General features: G+C 45.4%; 2 protein-coding genes across 3 annotated transcripts in view; one reads left to right on the top strand and one right to left on the bottom strand.

Annotated features, from left to right (window-relative positions):
- The window catches only part of LOC139746658 (alpha-(1,3)-fucosyltransferase C-like), a 249,044-nt gene that overhangs the window by 23,047 nt on the left and 201,303 nt on the right, over positions 1–24,694 (bottom strand). For both annotated transcript variants that reach the window (XM_071658101.1, XM_071658102.1), the window contains one exon: positions 1,197–1,250. In XM_071658101.1, coding sequence (XP_071514202.1) covers positions 1,197–1,249 — 53 coding nt within the window. In that variant the 5' untranslated portion in view covers position 1,250. The remainder of the gene's footprint in view (positions 1–1,196; positions 1,251–24,694) is intronic.
- The window catches only part of LOC139746657 (prostaglandin E2 receptor EP4 subtype-like), a 102,522-nt gene continuing 85,705 nt past the window's right edge, over positions 7,878–24,694 (top strand). Inside the window, exon 1 of the mRNA XM_071658095.1 lies at positions 7,878–8,673. The gene's annotated coding sequence lies outside the window, so the exon portion shown is untranslated. The remainder of the gene's footprint in view (positions 8,674–24,694) is intronic.

Consider the following 24,694-nt stretch of genomic DNA (forward strand, 5'->3'; position numbering starts at 1 on the left):
CACTTGACACTGCTGTTTCTTTAGTCAGAAATAACAGGGAGACTTCTTTAACAGATACAAATTTATCCCGGTAGAAATGGACAAGACAAGTCAGCGTTCTCTCTAAACAGGATGGGTTCAACACTGACATTCTACAGGGGTTAGTCCTGGGACTTTGCTCTTCTGAATCTATGTAAATGGCTTGTCAAAAAGCTTGGATGCCCATCTGAATATGTTCGTGGTGATGGCAAAGTCATGAGAGAAGTAAAGAGTGGTCCGTTTACAAGATTTAAACAAATTCAAGAAGTTTGTGATCCACAGGTAATGAATTCAGCCTGAGTAAATGAAAAGTCACTAGGATGTGCTACTGTGAAAGAGGGCTTTGATATGAATACTATACAGCAAGAAATAAACTGGAGATAGTATCTGTGTGATGGGGAATTGGGTATCAACATTATATCTAACCTTTCACCAAAGCCCCTCATGAAGAGAACTGTAAAAGAGATTGTCTACTGCCAAATAATATAATTGCATTTAAGTTCATGGATATGGAATTTAATCAGTAAACTGTTCATATATTATATATCAAGCCAAAACTATACTTGTATACTTCTCATATCGAATGCCATGCTTAACTAACACACGCAAGTATAATGGAGGGCAACAAAGATGGTACTAGAATCAAGTGAGCTTGATTACGAGGAGAGGCCAGAGGCCTCATCATGTAAAACCCATTATGGGTAGATCAAAAAGGCCCACTCACTACGTTCAGCATTTTTTAAACGTTCATGTTCTCTGTATCGTTAGTTTGCATCTCGCCTTAAAAGAGATAGTATTACGAACTATAACGATGCTCTTCTATAGTTGCCGGTGATAAAACTATTGCAAACAAACATTTCAACATCAGGATGAGGGAGGGACACAAGAACAGCTCTTCCTGGATGTGTAAACCTACCGGTAAATTAGCAGCCTATATATAGACATCTGATCCTTTCCAAGGCCTCGTTCACGAGTCATAAAATTTGCATAGTGATGTAATTTGCGGGAGAGGTTCCGACCAAGGATGTTGTAGTGTCTCCCCACCTGTGTCGGGTCGCCCATGAGGCTTGTCTGCACCACCTTTGTGGCAGCACACGTAAAAACAATGAACGATATATGTGAAAGACTAGCGTGCCGAGTGTGTGGATAAATACATGAATTACATAAGAAAGTCTTACCTCTGAGACTTGTGGTCTGTTTGCTGAAGGGTGTCTGTCAGGGTTACGGACATACTGTAAAGAAAAAGAAAAAAAACATGAATGACATTACGGTAGATTTTTTTTTAAATAAATGAAATATAAAGGGGTGCACATACATCCAAAACAAGGAAATGACTCCCAAAACTATAACACAAATATGCTATAGTTTTAAAGCCTTCTATGAACGGTATGAACTGTGGATTTAAAGAATATGAAACTGGACGATTCTCCATTTCTTTACGCAAGGTTTAGCTTCCATTTTCGTTTCTTTTTCTTTTTTTTTTTTTTTTTTTCCAAAAAGAAGGAACAGAGGGGGCTAGTGAGGACATTCCCTCAAACGACCGGTCCTCTGTTCTTAACGCTACCTCGCTAATGCAGGAAATGGGGAATAGTATGAAAGATATATATATATATATATATATATATATATATATATATATATATATACATAGATATTTTTTTTTTTTTGATTTGTCGCTGTCTCCCGCGTTTGCGAGGTAGCGCAAGGAAACAGACGAAAGAAATGGCCCAACCCACCCCCATACACATGTATATACATACGTCCACACACGCAAATATACATACCTACACAGCTTTCCATGGTTTACCCCAGACGCTTCACATGCCCTGATTCAATCCACTGACAGCACGTCAACCCCGGTATACCACATCGATCCAATTCACTCTATTCCTTGCCCTCCTTTCACCCTCCTGCGTGTTCAGGCCTCGATCACACAAAATCTTTTTCACTCCATCTTTCCACCTCCAATTTGGTCTCCCACTTCTTCTCGTTCCCTCCACCTCCGAGACATATATCCTCTTGGTCAATCTTTCCTCACTCATTCTCTCCATGTGCCCAAACCATTTCAAAACACCCTCTTCTGCTCTCTCAACCACGCTCTTTTTATTTCCACACATCTCTCTCACCCTTATATATATATATATATATATATATATATATATATATATATATATATATATATATATATATATATATATATCTTTCTTTTAAACTATTCGCCATTTCCCTCGTTAGCAAGGTAGCGTTAAGAACAGAGGACTGGGCCTTTTTTGGAATATCCTCACCTGGCCCCCTCTGTTCCTTCTTTTGGAAAATTGAAAAAAAAAAAAAAAAAATGAGAGGGAGGATTTCCAGCCCCCCGCTCCCTCCCCTTTTAGTCGCCTTCTACGACACGCAGGGAATACGTGGGAAGTATTCTTAATCCCCTATCCCCAGGGATAATATATATATATATATATATATATATATATATATATATATATATATATATATATATGTGTGTGTGTGTGTGTGTGTGTGTGTGTGTGTGTGTGTGTGTGTGTGTGTGTGTGTGTGTGTGTGTTTTTTGGGGGGTTCTGTAGTGTCCAATCCCTTAAAGATTATTCTCCACATGGAAATTAGGTGAAAGAAATATATCCAGAGATCATTTAACAAGTACAAATCCTCTTTATAATTTACACTATCTTGATATTGCCATTCTTTATTAATGTACCTGTGAAAGTATATCATATGATAAATGTTGCTGGAGTCATGTAGTGTGCGAAGAACATAAGAGCAGGAAAAATGTCTCCTTCCGCGTTCGGATGGGTCTGCCTGCCTCACAAGATGGTGTTAACAGCTTCACCAGCCTGGCAATGGGCTAGTCCTGTCCCATGACGTCACGCAACCTAATCCAATATTCTGTTCTCCAACAGGAATTAACGTTACCTCCCGGGCATCTTACCCGGCCGCACAGCCTTGTAGCTGTTGGATTTGGCAATCTATTTTCTTCACTATTCTACCTTCATGTGTATAGATTAGGAATTTAGGTTACTTTTACTATACTCCAGCTGATACATAAACTCATATAGCAATAGGTCTCCCATTGTGTTTCTCCCACTTACCTCTAAATATAGCTTTTGTTTGACCATACCTCAAGAAAAAAAAAAAAAACTATGCAGTAAGATTTAATATTTGCGTTGTATCTAAGCTATCAAGCGGCAGGATAGAACACCATTTGTAAGGGACTACCACTCCGCAGAACACCATATAAACATTCTAGTTTATGTCGTACAGACATAAGGTCACTGAGTGAGAATATGACCATTACAAAGACCCTCTGACCTTTCCAACGGTGTGTAAGACCCCGTGCTTTCTCGATCTCGGCGCTACAGTTACCAGTTCACCAGCAAAAGGTTTGCATCATGGGGGTGTGAGGTACTCTACCTACCATTGTTCCAGTATGAGCACCACAATTAACGAAACGAGTGTGAGGTAAGCCTGCCTACCCACTCGCCATTTAACCTGCATATTTCAAGCTGGTTTTTCAACTGACTACCCGCATATTATGAGCGTATTCTCCGTAGATTTTCTAAATATGTGAATATCTACGCTGTATGTTTTCGACGTTTTCAGTGTCTGGAGTAATATCTTCCTTTTGCCCTTATATAATTCTTGTACATCTGATATAGCCTCAGTATTTTTCGTTGTTTACTTAATCTACATTGTGAACTGCATGTATAATTTGTAAAAATTATACATATCTACGGAAAAGATGTATCCTTCATGCATAATCTCATAGATGCATCTAATTTTCTTTAATATGTATGGACTCCACTGTAAATATGAGTTCTAAGTATTATTTACGTATGCCATAAATACTTCATACACATAATGCAGATATTATTCACACAGACATTCTGTCATATAACTTTTTATACATGCACTTAATAATTCACGAACTATCATCTATTTCGCATTTCCTCACTTCCTAATTCATTGGGGGTGGGTCAGGTAAAAAAGGACAAGCACATATCATCAGTTCAGTCATATGTCCATAATACCTTGCTCACTTGGACGACACGTTGAACCACAAGGCTGAAAATCTTCACAGTCCGTTGGGATTGTGCATCAAAATACCTCTGTGTCCAGCTTTGTTAGAGACCCATCTGAAGCAGGCGCTTCCTTTTAGCAAGCAGCTCACAGCCTACTACACATTAGGCTAAAGTAGAATATGCATCTCACATCCCGTCATCGTACTTAAAGGCATACAAAAAACTAATTGAGAAGGTCTAGAGGAGGGCATCCAATATGGTTATAGAATTATGAGAGCTGATACAGGGAAAGGTAAGAGGCATTAGATTAAATGACCGTGGAAGAGAGAAGAGTAAGGGGTAATTTGACCACAACATTCTGAGTTTTTAAACCGGTTTGATGACGTCAGGAGCGACCAGTTCTTCGAAAGATGCTAGAACAGAACAACAAGAGACACTGACATGAAACCAGACAAACAACTAGAGAAAAGATGTCTAGTAGAAAAGTTGTGCATGAGTGAAACAAACTGAATGAGGAAATTGTGAATGTGGACAACATACAGAGGACTGAAGAGTTATATGAGAGTAGAGATGCGGTCCAACGTGTGTACAACTACTTTCCTATACAAGTGACCTGAAATGTACAAATGATTGTAAAGCGCGGGGAAGACGACGTGATACTTTTCTTCCTAGTCTTCCTAGGCTACGTACGCTGAGTGGGTGACAATCGTTCAAGGATTTATAGTTGGAGACTTTCCTGGACAGTGGCTCGAGGCTTCGTGGGGAAATGGTCCGAGAAGCGTCACGCCAGACTATGTTCTTGTCCACAACCTCGGCTGCTGGACACATGCAAGATATTCCCTGTGCGTGGGGAAGATGGAGGCCATGAGACGTCCCTGGTGGCAAAACCGCTCCAACAGTTTGATCTCGTGACCAAAAGTTTCTGTTCTTTTCAGATGATTTATTTATTCTTTTCCGAACGACAACTTACCTTTCATGATAAGGTGACGTAACCCATTAAAACACAAAGGCAACAGTTGTCGTACTCGAACCCCAGATTGAAATCCCAAGCATCAGTTGAAGTCCAAATTTAACATTATACTGCCTGTGTCAATAACAACGCATATGAGGACACATTTAGCTTGTATTTTTGATGTATGAGAAGCAGTGGTGACCTTCTTGTGTTACCATTCGCCGAGCTATAAATTATAATGTCGGCGGTGAATATGCTGCGTCTGAAAGCAGACATGACAGGACGGGTATCCAGTTACTGACTTTTGCCACTAGAATTCTACACCAAAGTCGTTGATCAGGCCTCCACACCCACTCGAGAAAGTGCTTACCTCAAGACAATACGACAGTTGGCAATAAACCAAAATGGACGACTGACAAACCTTTCATCAAAACATTATCCTCAGTATGATCCGCATGGAAACAGTTACGCCACTTAACTTGACAATTAGGTGACTCCTGATTCAGGTCGACGTCCTGGAAACAGTGTCCCAGCGAAGGGCGTGCCACTGGGGCGTCAACAGTGAGGTAACTCAACAACACCGAGCCTTGCACTACAATGGTCAAGTCTTGTTTACAGAGGCAGCGGTCGGCCCATGGTAGAGAGAGCGGCTGCTTGAAATTTGAATATCTTGTCCCGAATATCAGAATTTAGTTACCAGTATTATGGGAGACACTTGGACGGTATTGAGCAGTATTTATTACTATATGGCTCATGTGATGATATAGCTATATACGAAAAGTCATAGAGGAGAAAATAAGGATAAGTTATAAACAATGTAGGATCGGAAGCAGGGAATCTCGAGGTACGATATCGGATTCTTATCGTAAGGTGTTGGACGAGATCAAGTGATATTTATCTCCATTTTTTTCTCCCCTAGTGAACTTTGATTATGAGACAGATATTACAGCCATCATGTAGTATCAGTATCGGATGATCTAGGAATGATAGCAAACTGTGAGGCAGCAGATGAAGATGGTATTCTTCAGTATAACAGATCACTGTTAGGTTAGGTTAGGTTAGGTTGGGCTTGTCAGTGAGAGCCATGACCCCGTCTAAGGCCATTCCTAGTTGGGTAATTACTAGTAATCACAGTAAGCCTCGTAAGATTACTTATCTTTAAATATATCAAGACGTCTGAGATGGTTGTTTGGCCTACTAACTACCTACCAGGGGTCGTTAAGGCCGTCACTGTCAAGCAATAATTACAGTCACCAACCGGAAAATCTTTTAGTTACGCATACTTTCACTATCGAATTCTGACTAATAGTCTGCAGTGTCAAAAATCCATAATAATCATCTTTATAATTGGCATTATAAATCAGGAAAAATTATTCTCCTTTTATGATGTCTTTCCTCATGAACACAGCTGGTCCTCTCATAGTTATAATTACCCTCATAAATCCACTCATATGATAATTACCTTTTCTAATGACCAACTCTATAATGAGTCCTCGATCTTACATTCCAAGTGAAGGTTAATGTCAGTAATTTCATACATCTTTACTTACTGCTAAACTTCGTATCTGTCTATCTATCTATCTATCGTTTTTTCCCGTAGGCTGCATAATATCAGTGGGTAATGTCACTGAAATTGGCAATAGTGTGATGTCAGGTCATGATCCTGATATCATAATGATAGCCAAAGACAGGGTTGAATGTTGAATGAGGAGTGTGATATCTGGGACGATGTTATCTTCTCTTGGACTTTATCTAAAATATCAGCGTGTGTGTGTGTGTGTGTGTGTGTGTGTGTGTGTGTGTTAACACATGTAAGACCCAAGAGCCACGTGAAAACAAGTTGAAAGCAAATAAAAGAATACACTCATCTCTGCCAACAACAGCTCAGCATAATCCACAATAGGCGAGAGCTGACAAGGTTCCCAGGACGAGGGACGCCAAGGTCGACTACTTGAGTAGGAAAGAATTTCTCAGCTGGACTGGCATTGTCAACAATTGCTTGAGATGAGAGATGCTGGGTACTGTAGGGAGATGCTGGGTACTGTAGGGAGATGCTGGGTACTGTAGGGAGATGCTGGGTACTGTAGGGAGATGCTGGGTACTGCAGGGAGATGCTGGATACGGCAGGGAGATGCTGGGTACTGCAGGGAGATGCTGGGTACTGTAGGGAGATGCTGGGTACTGCAGGGAGATGCTGGGTACTGTAGGGAGATGCTGGGTACTGCAGGGAGATGCTGGGTACTGTAGGGAGATGCTGGGTACTGTAGGAAGATGCTGGGTACTGTAGTGAGATGCTGGATACTGTAGGGAGATGCTGGGTACTGTAGGGAGATGCTGGGTACTGCAGGGAGATGCTGGGTACTGTAGGGAGATGCTGGGTACTGCAGGAAAATGATGGGTACTGCAGGGAGATGCTGGGTACTGTAGGGAGATGCTGGGTACTGTAGGGAGATGCTGGGTACTGCAGGAAAATGATGGGTACTGCAGGGAGATGCTGGGTACTGTAGGGAGATGCTGGGTACTGTAGGGAGATGCTGGGTACTGCAGGAAAATGATGGGTACTGCAGGGAGATGCTGGGTACTGTAGGGAGATGCTGGGTACTGTAGGGAGATGCTGGGTACCACACGAACACATAATAATGATAATAATAATAGTAATAATAATAATAATAATAAATGAAGGATCGAAGCAAGGAGCATCATGGTGGCTATTTCCCTACGGCAGCAGGAGCTGCAGGAGGAGCAGTGGCAGCAGGATGAGCACGAGGAGTACGGAGCAGGAGCGGCGGCAGGAGGAACAGGTGCAGAAGCAGCAGAAGTAGGAGCAGCGGCGGCAGCTGGAGGAGAGGCAAGGGAGGCGAGAGGCGATCCTCAGTACTGACTGGCGGTCTGTAGCGGACGCAGGCGGGCGAGGAAGCTCCCGCGCCCTCTGGCTGAATGAGGCGCGTCCCTCGACCTCTCCTGTGGCTGTGTTGAAGCTGTGTGTGTGCGTGTATACTCCCACCTGACCCTCCCTCTCTCCCCTCCCAAGCTACTGTGACCTTCGGGCGTGTCGGCGCTCCGCTGTGATGCGTATACTCTGCCGATTCTGTCGCAGTGTGGTGGTCGCGTCGCACGTTTTCTTCAGGATTGCTTTTTTTGTGTGTGCCTGATGGTTGTGTTCACGTTTTCTGTCAAGTCGTGCTTGATGTGGACGTACGATGCGTGAGGACGACCCTCCCCTCCCCCCCTCCCTCCCTATCCCTCTCCCGTAAAGCCGGGTCGTGTAAGAAGGCCTATTCGTACGGGTCGTAGTCACGAGAAAACAGGCCCTACGGTCGTCCCCAGTTTTCCATAAACTGTCGCGAGCGAAAATGGGAAGAGGACACAACACCCAGTAACTAACTCTGTCACAGCGTTTGTACCGTAACGTAACGGATTCCTGTGACATAACAAGTCGTCCTGAGACACACTAGAACTAGAGTGAAACATCTCCATTGCCCACGAGAAGTGGGTGGGGTCGACCGCATACGCAACCACGTGACGGGATAAAGGGAATGTGACTTGAAGGCAAAATAGCGGCGGTTTATTTTTTCGTGTGTGACGCGTTACAGGGCGTAACGCCAGTGAATCCTGACGTTACGGCGTAACTCATCAACGGAGAGAAGAGAGACAGGAAGCCATAACCTGGTGAGTATTACTCATGTGAACTATGTTACTCACGTCAACCTAGTGAGGACTCAAATGAATCGTTACGCATATCAACCTGGTGAGTGGTACTCATGTAAACCATGTTACTCACATAAACCTGGTGAGTACCACTCATGTAAACCATGTTACTCACATACATCTAGAGAATGGTACTCATGTAATCTATGCTATGTAAACCCGATGAATACTCATGTAAACTATATTACTTCCATAAGCCTAGTGAGTTTACAACAGTAAACCAGTGTTAAGCCATGAATAAACCTAGTTTAGATTTCTTTTCAATGTCTTATCATTCATATGATAATCCAAGGGTTTACACTGTGAAAATGGTTATCATAAAGTTGAATAAATCAACGTTGTTGAGGTCATGGCTCATCACATGATCCGTGGCTGTTGTGTTTCAGTCCATCGTCATGGCCGGCGACATGCATGCAGGTCCGGGAAGCAGTTTCGTCCAGCCTCTCTCCAGCGTTTGTGGTGAGATGGCTGCAGCCAGTTTTTTGACCGGTGCTGGGGAATGCCCACACCCGCCCAGCATGGTCATCTCCCTTTAGCGTAAAAGGATTTATCTTTAGCGTAAAAGCGTTCGTCTTCACCGTAGAAGCGTTCACCAGGACCACAAAGTGTTCATCTTTAGCGTAAGGAACGCTTATCTTTAGCGGATGCTGTTCATCTCTAACGCAAAAGTGGACAGTATCGAGTCTAGCATGTGCGTACACAAGACCCAGTCTTATTTGGTGTGGTATGCGTGCTACGTGCGCGGCCAGGACTTTACTATATGCCAGCTATATATATTCTATATTGCGTATAACGATAAAGGCGATGATATACATTTGAGTTAGAGGTGTGTGTGTGTGTGTGTGTGTGTGTGTGTGTGTGTGTGTGTGTGTGTGATGGAGTCTGAGTAACTTTCGCATCAGTATGCTAGAGGTGTGTGTGTATATATATATATATATATATATATATATATATATATACTATCACGAAGTCAGAGGAGCTGTAGGCAGATGCGTTCATGGCAGATAACAAGGACGGAACGCTCTCTCTCTCTCTCTCTCTCTCTCTCTCTCTCTCTCTCTCTCTCTCTCTCTCTCTCTCTCTCACACACACACACCCACACATATGGGATATGTGTGGATAGGAGGGTGGGGCTACCGGGAAGGAATAGGGAGTGGTCGGCTACCAGGAAGGGGAGGAGGCCTATGTGGAGAGAGAGAGAGAGAGAGAGAGAGAGAGAGAGAGAGAGAGAGAGAGAGAGAGAGAGAGAGAGAAGCAGTGTCGGCAAGTGGTGGATGGTTGTCGGAAAGGGTGGGGTGTGTACCTGGAATAGGGGCCTGGGTGTTGTGTGTGTGTGTGTGGTGGGAGGGGAGGGAAGAGACATGTGCGCGTGGAAGCACAGGTGGGAAAGGTGGTTTACCACGTCCAGGACACACAAGTTTTCGTGGCCGTCTATGTGGTTGTCAGGATGGGAAGATGCGGGAGAGATGAATCCACCAGCCTGGACTTCCCTCGCTATCTTGTGAGAGGTTAAGACATCGTCCACATCTGACCGACCACATCTGTAGTCAGGCTCACATCAACCCCACCTGATGTTGTGGCGCAGGGTGAGGTGGCTACACACCACTCCTTAGGTCTTTATATATCTATATAATTGATGATAGTCATTAGGCAACGATATGAACCCCGCGCTACCCTTGATCCTCGCGCTACCCTTGATCCACGCGCTACCCTAGTCCATTAAGACGTATGACCTCCCTCAGACGTTTGTGTGTCAGGCGCAGCCAGCCAGACGCGGGCTCGTAACCTGGGTCGAGATATAACTCAGGGGCGTCCATGGTCCTCAATGATAGGCCAAGGAGCCGACCAAGGGTTAGGATTTTAGCTTTGCTTCTTCAGACGTTTCTACGTTTAATACTATCCGTTGTGTCCATTTCTTTTTAAGTTGGAGGCTCCAGTCACGGACAGAGGTCTATATCAAGTCCGGGTCTTAACACACACACACACACACACACACACACACACACACACACACACACAAACACAAACAGTAGTCACACACGAAACAGTTAATGTCTTGAAATCTTATGATTACAAAGACGAATTTTTAAACGAAGTCAAATAAGTTCAATACCAAATTCTGATTTTGATGGACGTTCAGTTTTCTTTCAAGGGGATAATTTGGGGAAGTTATTGAAGTGAAGTTTTCTTTAAAGGGAATAATTTGTAATACGGTAAAAGACTTGGGGAAGTTACTGAAGTGAAACAATGACCTTAACCTTTTGGGTTAGGTTAGATAGGGTGTGGTCATGTACGTAGGGTTCCTTGTGTTATGTGCTAGTCAGATGCAAGGCGAACCTAAACATCCACTGCGTATGTTTCTGGTCCTCTCACTCGTTAACAGCACCACACGGCGGAGGGCCCGTGATGGGCACAAATTGATTTGCGTTAATGAAACCCGAGTCCTTAAGAAATGTAGTATGCGTATTTACTACTGTGCGCTCGAGCGTGTATGTGTGTGTGTGTGTGTGTGTGTGTGTGTGTGTGTGTGTGTGTGTGTGTTCCTGTTTACCATCGCGATGTGATTTCGTTATGATCCGTTTGCCACAGCCTCCTCCCCCACGACCACCCTCCGGAAGCCCTCATCCACCTTCAAGGACCCGTCCCTCACATATGTAAACAAACTTGGCTCATGAAGTGCGCTACAACTGGCATCACTCACGTCGAAGCCTCGCTTGCTACCGGATGTGTGATCTGTGGGCCCCCCCCTTTCTGCTGCTGGCACGTTCGTCTTGTGATACTGTTCCTGTCGATCACCCCAGCTGGTGATTACCCACGTGGAGAATGTCCTGAAGGGGTCGAATTGAACGTCGGCTGACCGACCACCACCTCCTCTTCCCCACCAGCACAGTTACGTCACCACGAGATACAAGGGAAGGCCTTCACTCGCTTTATTCATGGCTTCCCTCAACCCAGCCCCCTCTCATTGCAAGAATTACTGATAGTCCTTCGCCCACACACTTCCCAAGTTATAGTCTTCCTGTTTACAGGATCATCTAGTCCCGTCAACACGCGACAAAAGACCTGTTGTGTCCTACAATCAAATGCTATGGAATCTGATCCCATTGAAAACACAAACATCACGAAAGAACTGAAAATATCTGATCGTCCAACCGATGTTTGAGCGACCGTGAGGCACTGCAATCATGTATCTTTTTTTTTTTTTTCTTACAACCATATTCTCCCTCTCATGTACATGTACACTGTGATGAACGGACATGTTGTGGATATCAGTTTTTCAGACCAGTGTTCCTCTCAACCTCCTAGGACTCAGTGGGGGAGGGGGGGGTCCTCTAGCCCCAGTCCCCGTGGACTGGCGAAGGGTAGGGAAGCCCAGTTCTCCTTCTAACGTACACTCGTATACGGGAAATACCGAGGTGTCATACAGCGAACATCAGCGTGTCATACAGCGCAGACACCAAAGGCGTCATACGACACAAACAAACACCTGGTGTCCTATAAGAGATACTAGGGTGTCATACTACGAACATGAAGGTGTCAAAATAATACATAAAAAACCTAGACCCCAAATTTTCGTCAGAAGTGTACACGTCAGTCATTGGGGATTTCCATTCGCTGGTCCTCCACAGACTACACCCCTTGAGCAGGATCGCACGACCCTCAAGAGTATGAAGGCCTGGCCTTTGTCCTGACTCTTAAGGGTCACGTCAAAGGCTACATCACCATACCCTAACAAGGGTTCGTGCTATCGTGCTCAAGGGTTCGTATTATCGTGCTCAAGGGTTCGTACTATCGTGCTCAAGGGTTGTACCATCGTGCTCAAGGGTCGTACCATCGTGGTCAAGGCTCATACCATCGTGCTCAAGGCTCGTACCATCGTGGTCAAGGCTCATACCATCGTGCTCAAGGCTCGTACCATCGTGCTTAAGGCTCGTACCATCGTGGTCAAGGCTCATACCATCGTGCTCAAGGCTCGTACCATCGTGCTTAAGGCTCGTACCATCGTGCTCAAGGCTCGTACCATCGTGCTCAAGGCTCATACCATCCTCCCTCCTCTATCCCCTCCCTGCTCTCAGACAGCCTCCCTCTCCAAGATCAGCATTTCCCGCAGTATTTCCCCATATCAATATTACGCTGTTTAGATACGCTTGCCCACCTTCCAGCTGCGTCAGAAAGACAATGTGGCTTTAAGACACTGTGGCTTTCAGTCACGTGGGAGTAATAATTCAGTCGTCTGAGGAAGAAATATTCTCTTTAAGAGTCACGAGGGAGTAATATTCATATAGTCAAGGGTGAGTAATATTTTAGTAGTCTGAGGGAGAAATATTCCCGTAGTCATATTCACACAAGACGCCTTCCTACCCTAGCCATGATGGTTTAACACAGCTTGGACGGCTTATCCTAACCATGAAGCCCACTGATAACACAGCAGCTGGACGACTTATCATAGCCATAAGAGCCACTTATAACGTAGTAGCCACGAAGGCCAAAGTTAACATAGCAGTTGCACTTTATCGCAGCCGTGAATTACGCAAGTTTAAACTTGTCAGGACATCACTAACACAGCAGTAAACACGATACTCCTATGGCCTCTCGCTTCCCTGTTTTTATCATCATTATCTCCTTTGGGCACGACGGTACGACCCTTGAGCCTCTGCGGTGTACGACACACCGTGTATGATGGCCTTCGACTGAAGCCCCCGGGGTAAAACTGGAGGTCAGTTTATATTAGACCCAAGGGGTCGTACCGTGGTGCTCAAGGGGCCTGTTAGGTCGTCCTCAAGGGACAACACGTGCCACCGTGCCCATGTGTACACCGTCCCAGGTGCTGAAATACCTTCCGTTCCCCCAGGAACTGTTTCATAAAGTTTCCCTTCCCCCTCTCCAGCTACTTTGGTTCGTTCCGTCGTACCTTAATCTTATAAGTCTCTAGCACCAGAAACGTTTGCCTACAGCTCTGCTGGACGGGGCGAACACCTGTGCGACATCCCTGTTCATGACCTGCGCCACCCACCCACCCACCCCTCACTCATCAACCACATCTGCCTAACATGTGCTTTCCTCTCCATGCATAACATTCAGGGCCAATGGATCGCTGGTTGAGAAAGAACCTCATTGGTTTAACTGTGTCAATTGCGTCGGTGGGATGGGGGAAGGAAGGGGAGGGAGGGGGTGGGTGGGTGGGTAGGTGGGTGGGTGGGTGGGTGGGTGGGTAGGTGGGTGGGGTTGTTGTTGTTTAAGAACGGTTGTAACGCGATGCAGAGGATTATTCACTGCGTAAACAGCCCTTTAAGTGGTCGAGCGCGTGAGGAACAGAGAGAGGATTGCAGGGGTGGGTCTGCCCCACCCGTGTGCAGGACGGGAAGATCACAGACACGAGAGAGAGAGAGAGAGAGAGAGAGAGAGAGAGAGAGAGAGAGAGAGAGAGAGAGAGAGAGAGAGAGAGAGAGAGAGAGATATCCCTGATGTGCCTGCGTGATGCAGCCAATAATATCGCCTGTGGAGGGACGGGACATAAAATGATAAGATCCCGAGTTATTCATCTGCCTCCATCAATACTACGAGACGTAATTCGATAAGAAGACAGTCTCTTGATTGTATATATATATATATATATATATATATATATATATATATATATATATACGTGTACATAAATCTCCTCGAAGCTGTCATTTTATCAGCGTCAGTGGACTTGGTCGGTGTTAACATTAGTGGCGTTCACTGGCGGCCTCAGAGGGAGTGGCTAAGATGTTGGCCAGTCCCCGACGGTTGGCGTCGCGCTGGACCACAAGCCTCCGCCTCACGAGGCTCGTTCTAATTCTGTACCCAAGCGTCACCATCTGAAGCAACGAGTCACCAGAGCGACCCCTCAGGTGTCGCAATAACGAACCCGCGATACCTTGTTGAATCGAAACAAGTACAAACAAATATTGAATCATCCTCTAAGGACGTAAAAGGAGATCTTCATTGATCATATTTTTTCCTTTAGAGAAATCGAATAAATGTTTTCGAAGTCATTAACAGCCGATAAACTGGTGAAATACATTACGCTGACGCAACAAATCAAGATCTGACAGAGCGATTCATATTCGGAATACGTAAACCTTTACTGATACGAACCTCAGACTCGACACATCAGCGACATAGACAATGAGCCACACCTTATGAAACGAACACGCAACGTCTAAGACGTGTATTCCATAATAGACAAAAGGAAATCCGTCCTTACGGATGCATTAGTAGACTCAAGGGTAAACAAAACATATTCCGATACCACGAGAAAAGATTCGAGACAGCGAAGCACCGTCTGCAGGAGACTCATGGCCTCCCCTGTGGGTCGCGACGTTTCACATTTTCGTCTCGATCCCCAATTTTCTTTCCGCAGCAAACATTCTGACTCACATCCTCGCCATGATGCAACTGTGATGGCATCATCATCATCATTTATCTTGATGTTAAATAATCCACGGATGCTTTTACTCATCTGCACGTCTAGGTAAAGCAGTTCTATCGTTAACGGGTGAGGAACAGATAGAAATCCAGGCCAGGACCCCTTCTGTTGCAGATGTCAGATATACAGCGCTGCCGCTGCCGCCGCCAGGGTGTATACCGCAAGCCTCTCACCAAGGCTCGTGTTCGTGACGAAAGCCTCCGGTATGAACAACGTCCTTGACCAGGGGGGGAATCTTTGACGTCCTTGACCAGGGGGGGAATCTTTGACGTCCTTGACCAGGGGGGAATCACTGACGTCCTTGACCAGGGGGGAGGGGGGGTGAATCTATGCTGCCGTGTTCATGATTTCCAAAATATACAGACGTCACTGAAGACAGTGAGTCATGGAACTGTATCGTCCAGGCTTCCTCCCTGCCCCAGGAAGAGGATGCAGTTGTGGACGATTTGTTTCCCTGACTAAACTATTACCCAAGTCTGGGTCTAGCCTCCTCTGTTGTCATTTACAATGATCTCCCTCACTATTACGTGTATGTAACTTAGAAGAGTATCAGTGTTGGAGATTTTTTTCAAGAGGAAATATACAAATCCTTCTTTCACATCAGATTTTTTTTCTCTCTTTCGCTTCAGAAAGAAACCATTTCAAAAATATCAAGTCACTGGAAGGGGTGGGGAGGGGCAGAGAAACGCCATACAATAGAATGAAAAATGGGACATGATATACTGACTTACGACATGAGGGAAGTCGTGAACCTCCTCAAAGGAAACGGGTTATACCCCAGATCAGCAGTTGTGGATCAAGGCTGATCATATATATGTTTACTACGGCCGACTGTGATAGAGAGGGCAAGGAGGCCAGGTCAAGCGTTCGAGGAGGAAGGTCGTGACCTGGTTTTGGACACAGGAAGGAAGCGAAGGGGTCCTTACGAATCATCATTCCTCCCCCTTGTCTCCGGAGGGGAACCAGTCATTTAACTGGGAGTCCTTTAACCTGCTCCGCTGCGAGAGTCCATTAACCCTTCTGTCTCCAATAACCAGCCGCGGTCTCGGCTAAAATGCTTATAATGATAATATATCTTACCTCAGGGCAAGCGCGCAATTTAGAAATCTCCAGCATTGCCAAACAGTCAAGCGTTAATTTGCTCACCAATCTTACGAAACGTCTGAGGATCAACCAACTCTTGCGTCTCACTGAACATCCATTGGCACAGTTAAACTCTTAAGGATTCCAGTACGACCCTTGACACCGATGGGACGACCCATGGAGGACAAGGGCTTGACCTTACCGAGGGTCGTACCGTCGTGCTTAAGGATGTCAAAAGGATAGTTTCTGTTCGTGCACTATCATCAGGTAATTATGCCTCAGCCTTCACAATATCCCTGACATATGTTAAGATGGTACGTGAACTTAAAACTACAGCAGTGTTGCCAGTTTACGGCACAGTAAATTCTGTTGTAACTCTGACAACAGACTTCCGGTAGCGTCCGTTGTTCTAGCCATTGTTTTGATTGTCCTCTGTGTCCCTCAACCACTGGCGCCCTGTTGTTGGTCGACAACAGAATCATTAGTCACCTGGCTCTCTGTTGCTGGTTTACAATAGTATATTCAACATCTGGTTCCCTGTCATTGGTTTTCAATATCACCTTCAACATTCGGCGCAAACATTAGTCATCATTGATGCCTTCAACACTTCCATTGGCGTATTTAAGTACCTTAATATACTCTACTAGGTGTCCTTATCACTGGTCTGGAGCAACAGGTACCACTTAATTCGACACAAGACAGACACATCCACTGATTTTGCGCCACACTTGATCATACATGAATGGACCATTTCCACGTTTTGTACTCTCCATGTTACTCCATGTTAAGCTAGGCTGGTCTGTCAGACCTTCAACGTTTCTGGAAAACCCGGGTCGTTTTCCCCTTCGTGGTCTTTCACGTCCACATCGCATCCAAGACTGTGACATCTTCAAGGATGATCCGCAAATTTACCTGAGTTCTTGACTTCAACTTCCCTCCCACACCACCACAGCATCGATTGAGGACGAGGTCTTCCCCACGTGAGGCGTGAGCTAATAATAACAACAACAATAAATAAACCCTGACTTTGTTCATACTTTATGACGTTACTTTCGTTCAGTGTTGATTTCAGCATCGATGAGAACTTCTTCCAGAGTTCTAGATCCATCTAAACCCTGCTGTACAATGCCGTGTTGTCATTTCAGTCACCAGAAATGCAACAGCTGCAAACAGCAGCTTTTCTTGTCTTCCATTTCGAGAACTCTTTTTGAGCACGACTTTACGGCACTTGAACACGTAGTAACGACCACTGTGGCGCGACGGTACGACCCTTGGGGAGCAGTGACCCTTTTCCACAATATTCGAAGGTCGTACAACATGCTCAAGACTCGTGTTACAATGGTACCGGAAACAGCATTAGCTTGTCTGATTACTATTTGTGATTACTATAAGTGATTACTATCAATGTGTTACGAGGAGAGAGTTTAGCACTCGTGTATATATAAATATATAAATATGTGTACCACGCCTTTACTCCTGTGTGTGTATATATGTGCACCTACCCGTGTGTGTGTGTGTGTGTGTGTGTGTGTGTACGGGGATCACATGCGTACACATACAGGGAAAACGGATCCCTTGCGTGCATAGCCGGTAGAATGATAATTATTTTCCTAGTGTGTTGCTATTTGTGGGGGGGCCGTCCGGCAGTATCCGGCAGTCCGCGTCCGGCCAGCGTTGCCGGAAGTACGTTAACCCCTTGACCTTATTGACCACTTGACCGGACGCCACGGGGTCAAAATAATGTTACAGTTTCACTCATGTCTTATAAAACAATTTCTGATCTGGACCTTAACACTAATACTTACAATGTTATTTAACAATTTCTATCTTTTTTTTCACTGGATAATCTCATGTTTACAATTAGGTATATATGATAGCTTCTATGGCCATGCAATAGGGTCGATATAACACAGTGTTTACAAGGTAATACAGACATTAACTCTTGGTAATTCTTTGTGCCAGACGTGTGTCTTAGCACTATCTTCCCAAGGCTTGCTCTACAAGGTCCAGAATCCTGGAGTCATTGGACTCTGGCCAGGACTTTAAACTTCTGTGCCACACGCTGGAACCTCAGAAAGTTCCAAGGCAAAGATTCTGTGCACTCGGTCAGAAACAACAGTAGGTCAAGGGTTAACAACAGTAGGTCAAGGGTTATCAACAGTAGGTCAAGGGTTAACAACAGTAGGTCAAGGGTTAACAACAGTAGGTCAAGGGTTAACAACAGTAGGGCAAGGGTTAACAACAGTAGGTCAAGGGTTAACAACAGTAAGTCAAGGGTTATTAACAGTAGGTCAAGGGTTAACAACAGTAGGTCAAGGGTTATCAACAGTAGGTCAAAGGTTATCAACAGTAGGTCAAGGGTTAACAACAGTAGGTCAAGGGTCATACGAACAAAAAGGCCAAGGCTAACAAGAGCAAGTCTGGGTTTTCCCGTTAGTGTAGTTACATGAACAGTGACGCCTCATGACACAACAGAACGGTTGTCAGAAATGATGGATAATAATGGTACGTTGATAAAAACTTGTCCATACTAGCTCTGATGGAAACAACTTGTGTGTGTGTGTGTGTGTGTGTGTGTGTGTGTGTGTGTGTGTTCAACTTCTGTATGTTGTCCACATTCACACTTTCATAACTCACTTTATACCATTCGTTCATTGCTCTTTACATTCATTTTACAACGTCATCTTGCTTAATTTCTTGTTATTAATATTACCTCAAGTTGCTCTGTCTTCGCATCTCCCGAAGTACTTGATCGGCTCTCGAAGGTGTCAATCGAGACTTGATGGTTGTGATGGCGTCTCTCTATGACCCTTCCTTCCTCACGGATGTTAACTCAATGACCTTTAACCCTTCCATGTAACTCAGCTATATCACTCCCCCCCCCCATGGACTTTCTCTGATAGAGTTTACGATCACTTGTTCTGTTCACCGTATCATCTTTTTTTTTTTTGTATCAGTTCCTCTGTTTCTCTTTACTTATATGACTTACTTATATTTACTTACGTATATTCATATCCTGGCTGGACGTAGTGTCGTCTATGTGTGCTAAAACCACGGCGCTATGATCGCTGGCAAGTTGACACACATTTCTGGTTGACGCCTCTCTCTCTCTCTCTCTCTCTCTCTCTCTCTCTCTCTCTCTCTCTCTCTCTCTCCCATATACAAATCAATTCTTACACCATTTATTGCTCGGATCCCTCAATAAATAAACGTTCTATGATCTGGTTGTATGGAAATCCGTCTCGCAGTTTATGTCTGGAAAGAAACTCCTGAATTCTCTGCCAGTTTCCCGAGCCTGCGTCGCGTTGTGGAGTTTTCCTATGTTTTTTCCTCTCTGATCCTATAACATCCGTCCTGACCATGAGGAAGAACCGAAGCATTACATTCTACCGCTCTCCGAGTGGGGTATCGTGTTGAGATATTTTCTTTTTTTTCCTTATGCGTGAGGAAGAAATCTCAATTTGGATATATAACATTCCCCTCTGACTCTACCAACGTATTGAGTGACGAGTTGGTCAGAGTGGCTTTGCTGTACACAGTCAAAAAGTTTTGTTATTCTTCCTTGACTGATACCTTCCACTTGAACTGAATTCAACTTCGTCTTACGTTATGGATCAAATCCTTCATTTTTGGAACCTTTCCATCTCTAGAAAATGTCTCTTAGGTTGTCTGGTGCACTACATCACTACACTGATTCCTCTGTTTTCAGTAAGTCGTTGTTCTGCTTCATCACAGCTCTCTGCAGGACTGCAATATACCAACACTTTCCTTCTAATTATCCTATTGTGACTCTCCTCATAATTGACCACGTCTTGATTGATTACTCTCCTCATAATTGACCACGTCTTGATTGATTATCTTCTGACAATACTTGAAAATCATAATTTGTTACTGAATACGAGAGACAATTCGTCTTCTTCTTTATCTTCTTTCTTTATGTACACACAGATACACGTATGTGAGTATTGCCTGTGTGTGTGTGTCTTCTGGCTTAGCCTTGTAAACACACACATGCACACCCCGGGTTACGCCAGACAAACCCCATGTACGTGCACGTGGCTTGTACGTGATCATGCACTTCCAGGACCACAGGCAACATCCTACACATGTCCTTGAATATCCTGCTTTCCAACACGTTTGTTTATTTTCATGGCCCGGGAGTGGGGCCCCAATCTCTCTCCAGTCCCCCTTAGGGAAGCCCCACCCACCACCCTAGCTGCTCTGCCCACCCCAGTCATCAGCGAGCTACCCAAGGGTAAGGTGCTGGCTCTCCCAGGTAGGAAAGTGGGGCGAAAACAATTACTAGGAAAGACAAGCTCTATAGAAGGAACGGCATGGGAAAGCGAGGTGAAAGGCAGTACGACGGAAAGTACTGAAGAAAGACTCGGTGAAAGGCCAAAGAGACGCATCACAGTGGATGAAGGCGAGAGATAACACACACACACACACACACACTTATCATCAGACACGTAAACGCCTCTCTCCACAGTCCTACCGTCATGAGCGTGCACACACACACACACACACACACACACACACATCTACCATGATGTGTGTGTGTGTGTGTGTGTGTGTGTGTGTGTGTGTGATGGAGTCTGAGTAGCTTTCGCATTAGTATGCTAGATGTGTGTGTGTGTGTGTGTGTGTGTGTGTGTGTGTGTGTGTGTGTGTGTGTGTGTGTGTGTGTGTGTGCATGATTGTACAGACCCGACACAGATGGTCCGCTAGTTCAGGGTAGCATGGCCAGTCATGCTATATTACCACGAGAGATGACCACCCCCTGAGCAGAAAATAAACAAGATAAATCACGCCCCCATATCTATCCCCTTACCATTCTGGCTGATGTGAGCTATCGTATTTTGCCCATTTCCTTTACCCTTATGGCCCAATATTCACTTAACGACGCTATCGTAAGTCGACCCCACACACACACACACACACACACACACACTTGATGCTTCAGAATCATCATACGCCTTGGGACTGACGGGGTACTGTAGTTATTAGCGGGTGGGACTCACACTTGGGATGTGTTTAGCTAAGATAACTGTGTGTTATCACTGTTGCTCGTCCCGACCGAGGCCAGTGTCTTATTGGGGCTTTTAAGTGTAGCAGTGTCGTCACTTGTGTGTCCCTGGAGCCATCAGGGGCGTCTCCCTCATCACTCCAGTTATCTTGGGTTATCTTAAGACCGTTCGTCTTGCTCGAGTACAGACGGAGGGGTGAATGTGTGTGTGTGTGTGTGTGTGTGTGTGTGTGTGTGTGTGTGTGTGTGTGTGTGTGTGTGTGTGTGTGTGTATGCATGTACGCCGGTAGGTAGGTAGGTAAGTAGGAAGGTAGGTAGGTAATTTGGTAGGTAGGTAGATAGGTATGTGGGTAAGTAGGAAAGTAGGTAGGTAATTTGGTAGGTACGTAGATAGTTATATAAAAAAAACTGTAGTCAAGTACACACCTAAGTAAGGGTCAGGTTCAAGGTTGAATCATGACATATAAGTGTTGTACAGCAACACTCTGCTCGAGGCTCGTACCACCGTAGTAACGAACTTTTAACACGTGAAATTTCCTAAGTCGTTAGAGGCCCACACTTTTGGTCATGGGAATATGACTGAGAACCCACGAGGGCCACTGGCTGGGAAGCTGGAACTAATGGTCCGGTCGTATATGGTGGGGGACTGCGGTGGTGGTGGTAGGGGGCCAGAGAGAGGGAGGGTGTTGGAGATGATGGTGGTGGTGGTGGTGGGGGAGGGGAGGGAAGTATCACCATCATCGCACCACCATTTTAGTGATCACTTCACAGTCTGGTTCAGGTGTGGGCATGTATATAAGCAACGTGGAATACCACTTTAGAATCTAAACTCTGTCTGTCTATCTGTCCGTGTCTGCCAGTCTGTCTCTGAAGGACTCCCAGAAGACGTCCTTGAGTTCAAGACTCCACAGCGAGGAGCAAACAGGGCGCCACTTAAGCCTACAACGTAACATCTTACAATGTATCACTATAATATCAGACAAGATCTGATATATAATGACCCAAACGAGGAGATGGCCAGAACCGGCCAACGTCACACAGGATACAAGATGACAACAAACAAACTGTTGCAAGTACAGACTCTCTCAGGTGAGGCTAAGAACACTCTCGAGACGTTCCTGTTATTGATCACTATGCTATGTGCGTGGCGGCAGAGAACAACAGTGTTAATCAAGCGAGAGATGCGGTGAGCGCGACGTGCAAAACCTGGCTAATAGCAAAACCTCCTTGGAGGTACTCGTGTGTACGTACATTCTCTCTCTCTCTCTCTCTCTCTCTCTCTCTCTCTCTCTCTCTCTCTCTCTCTCTCTCTCTCTCAGTAGCTGGCGCTATCATGAACCTCTCTTTAATCTGTTTGTTTTCACAGGACACAAAAACGACGTCATCTCCATATTCTTTTTTGTCTTGGACGTTAGTTGTATGTATCTTGTGGCTTATGCTTGTCTTCCTGAGCGTCAGATGTATGTCGTGACGTGTTCCTGTCTCTTCCTAAACGTCAGGTGTATTAACCCGGCGCACTTCTTGTTTTCCTAAGCGTCAGGTGTATATCGCTTGGTCTCCCCCCCCGGCCTTCAGACTCGCAGCAAATTGCCATATATCAAGTAAGTGAGTAGTACTTCATATGTCGTTGCGGACGGTGAGGACGTGAGCCTGTTCCCTCCCTCTCGCTGAGTGTCTGTGCTTGACGCAGACACTTCACAGCCAGATGATGGCATCGTCAGTCTTTTCCCAGAGCGCCACTTGAACCACTCGAGATCCTGACCCCCGTCACTTGGTACCAGCCGCTTGCACGATTTCAGTCTCGTATGTCCCCAGATTTGATACCGAGATATGATGTTCCCATCTTCATCCCTAAGATCGTCTAACTCTGTCATTTTATATTCTTCAATATAGTGTTATCTAAACGCCGAGGGAAGACCTGGAGACATATAAAGCCGTTATGTAAACAATGACAGACAGACACGTACGAAAAGGATGAGTGGGTGAACTTGGCTTGTCGCGGTGTCTGTGACAAATAGGTAATCACACACACACACACACACACACATATGGCAACTAATTGGGGTAATTACCAAAGCACCATGACGGAAGCCTTCCAATCACATCCCTCCGGAGAGATGTGTAAGACTACACCCAGCTGACGCGCCCCACATCACAACCCAGCAATAAGAGACTAATGAAGCAGCGAGACCCGGGTCATCTGCCCCCTAACAACATGACCCTCCATGATACAGTCATCCGGTAATTAAGGGATCACGAGACATCTTGAATCATCGTTATTCCAAACTACCACACCTGAGGCTTTGCGACATCAGCCAGCGACGTGGAGGACCTGAATGAGTTGAGAAAAACAAACGCCCTTTCCATATACATGAGCCCGGGGGGGCCGTGTCTTCTGACGGCCCCCCCCACCCCACCCCACACGCACCTCCCTCAGGAAGCAGAGGAACCCGCTGTGCGTCGAAGCCTGGCTGTGCTGTGTGGGGGAGGGAGTCGTCTCCACCGCCCCCCACCCAACCACCCAGCTCTCCCTGTAAACACCCCTCCCCCTCCCCCCTTAATTATCCCCCTCCCCCTCCCCTCCCTTCCACTACAACCCCTCCTCCACCGTCCATGCCCCTCCTCCTCTCCACCCTCTCACAAATTCCTCGTCCGCAGTGGCTATAACAAGTGTTTAATGAGTTACCCATTAGCAACAGTCAGACGTAACGCCTGGATACTAATTAATCTGCACCCACTTATGAATAATTATCACTTAAAGTTATTATTGTTAAAGTGTGCGTCATGTGAAGGAGAATTCTTTCCCCAGTTCAGGGCGTGTGTGTGTGTGTGTGTGTGTGTGTGTGTGTGTGTGTGTGTGTGTGTGTGTGTGTGTGTGTGGGTGTGTGTGTGTGTGTGTGGCTCAGACTCGTCTTTTATTGTCTGAGCTGTGCACCAGCTAGGACCTTGACAGCCAGCAGCTTTTCGCGCGAAAACTTAAAAAGAAAATACAGCCATGATTCCGGTGAAGAGACGACGCAGAACGGAAGCTGTTTTGTTTACATCCTTTTTGAAACATGTTGTAAATGTTTGATTTGTGTGGTTGGTGTTCCCTGGCAGGCGCTCCACGGTCTTGGTTGCATGATGTCAAGCATGTTTTGTCTCGTCAGACCCTCGTATGAGTATAGAAATCGTAACCGAATTGACCATATTAAAAGCTTTAGCTCTCCATACAAAAAAGGGGGGCTCTTAGCACGGACCTTGTGGAAGCATCGACCCTCTGGGTTCGAGTCAGTATGAAACCCTAGGCCTTTGACCTGACCTGGCTCCCATGGGGTCTGCGTTAAAGGCTCCCGTTGGTTTAATGGCGTACGGCAGTCAGTCTCATCAGTTCCGATGTAGTTTTCGTATCTACAGGAAGTTCTCATACACCATATGCA

The sequence above is a fragment of the Panulirus ornatus genome, chromosome 65 (assembly GCF_036320965.1).
Source record: "Panulirus ornatus isolate Po-2019 chromosome 65, ASM3632096v1, whole genome shotgun sequence".
NCBI lineage: Eukaryota > Metazoa > Arthropoda > Malacostraca > Decapoda > Palinuridae > Panulirus > Panulirus ornatus.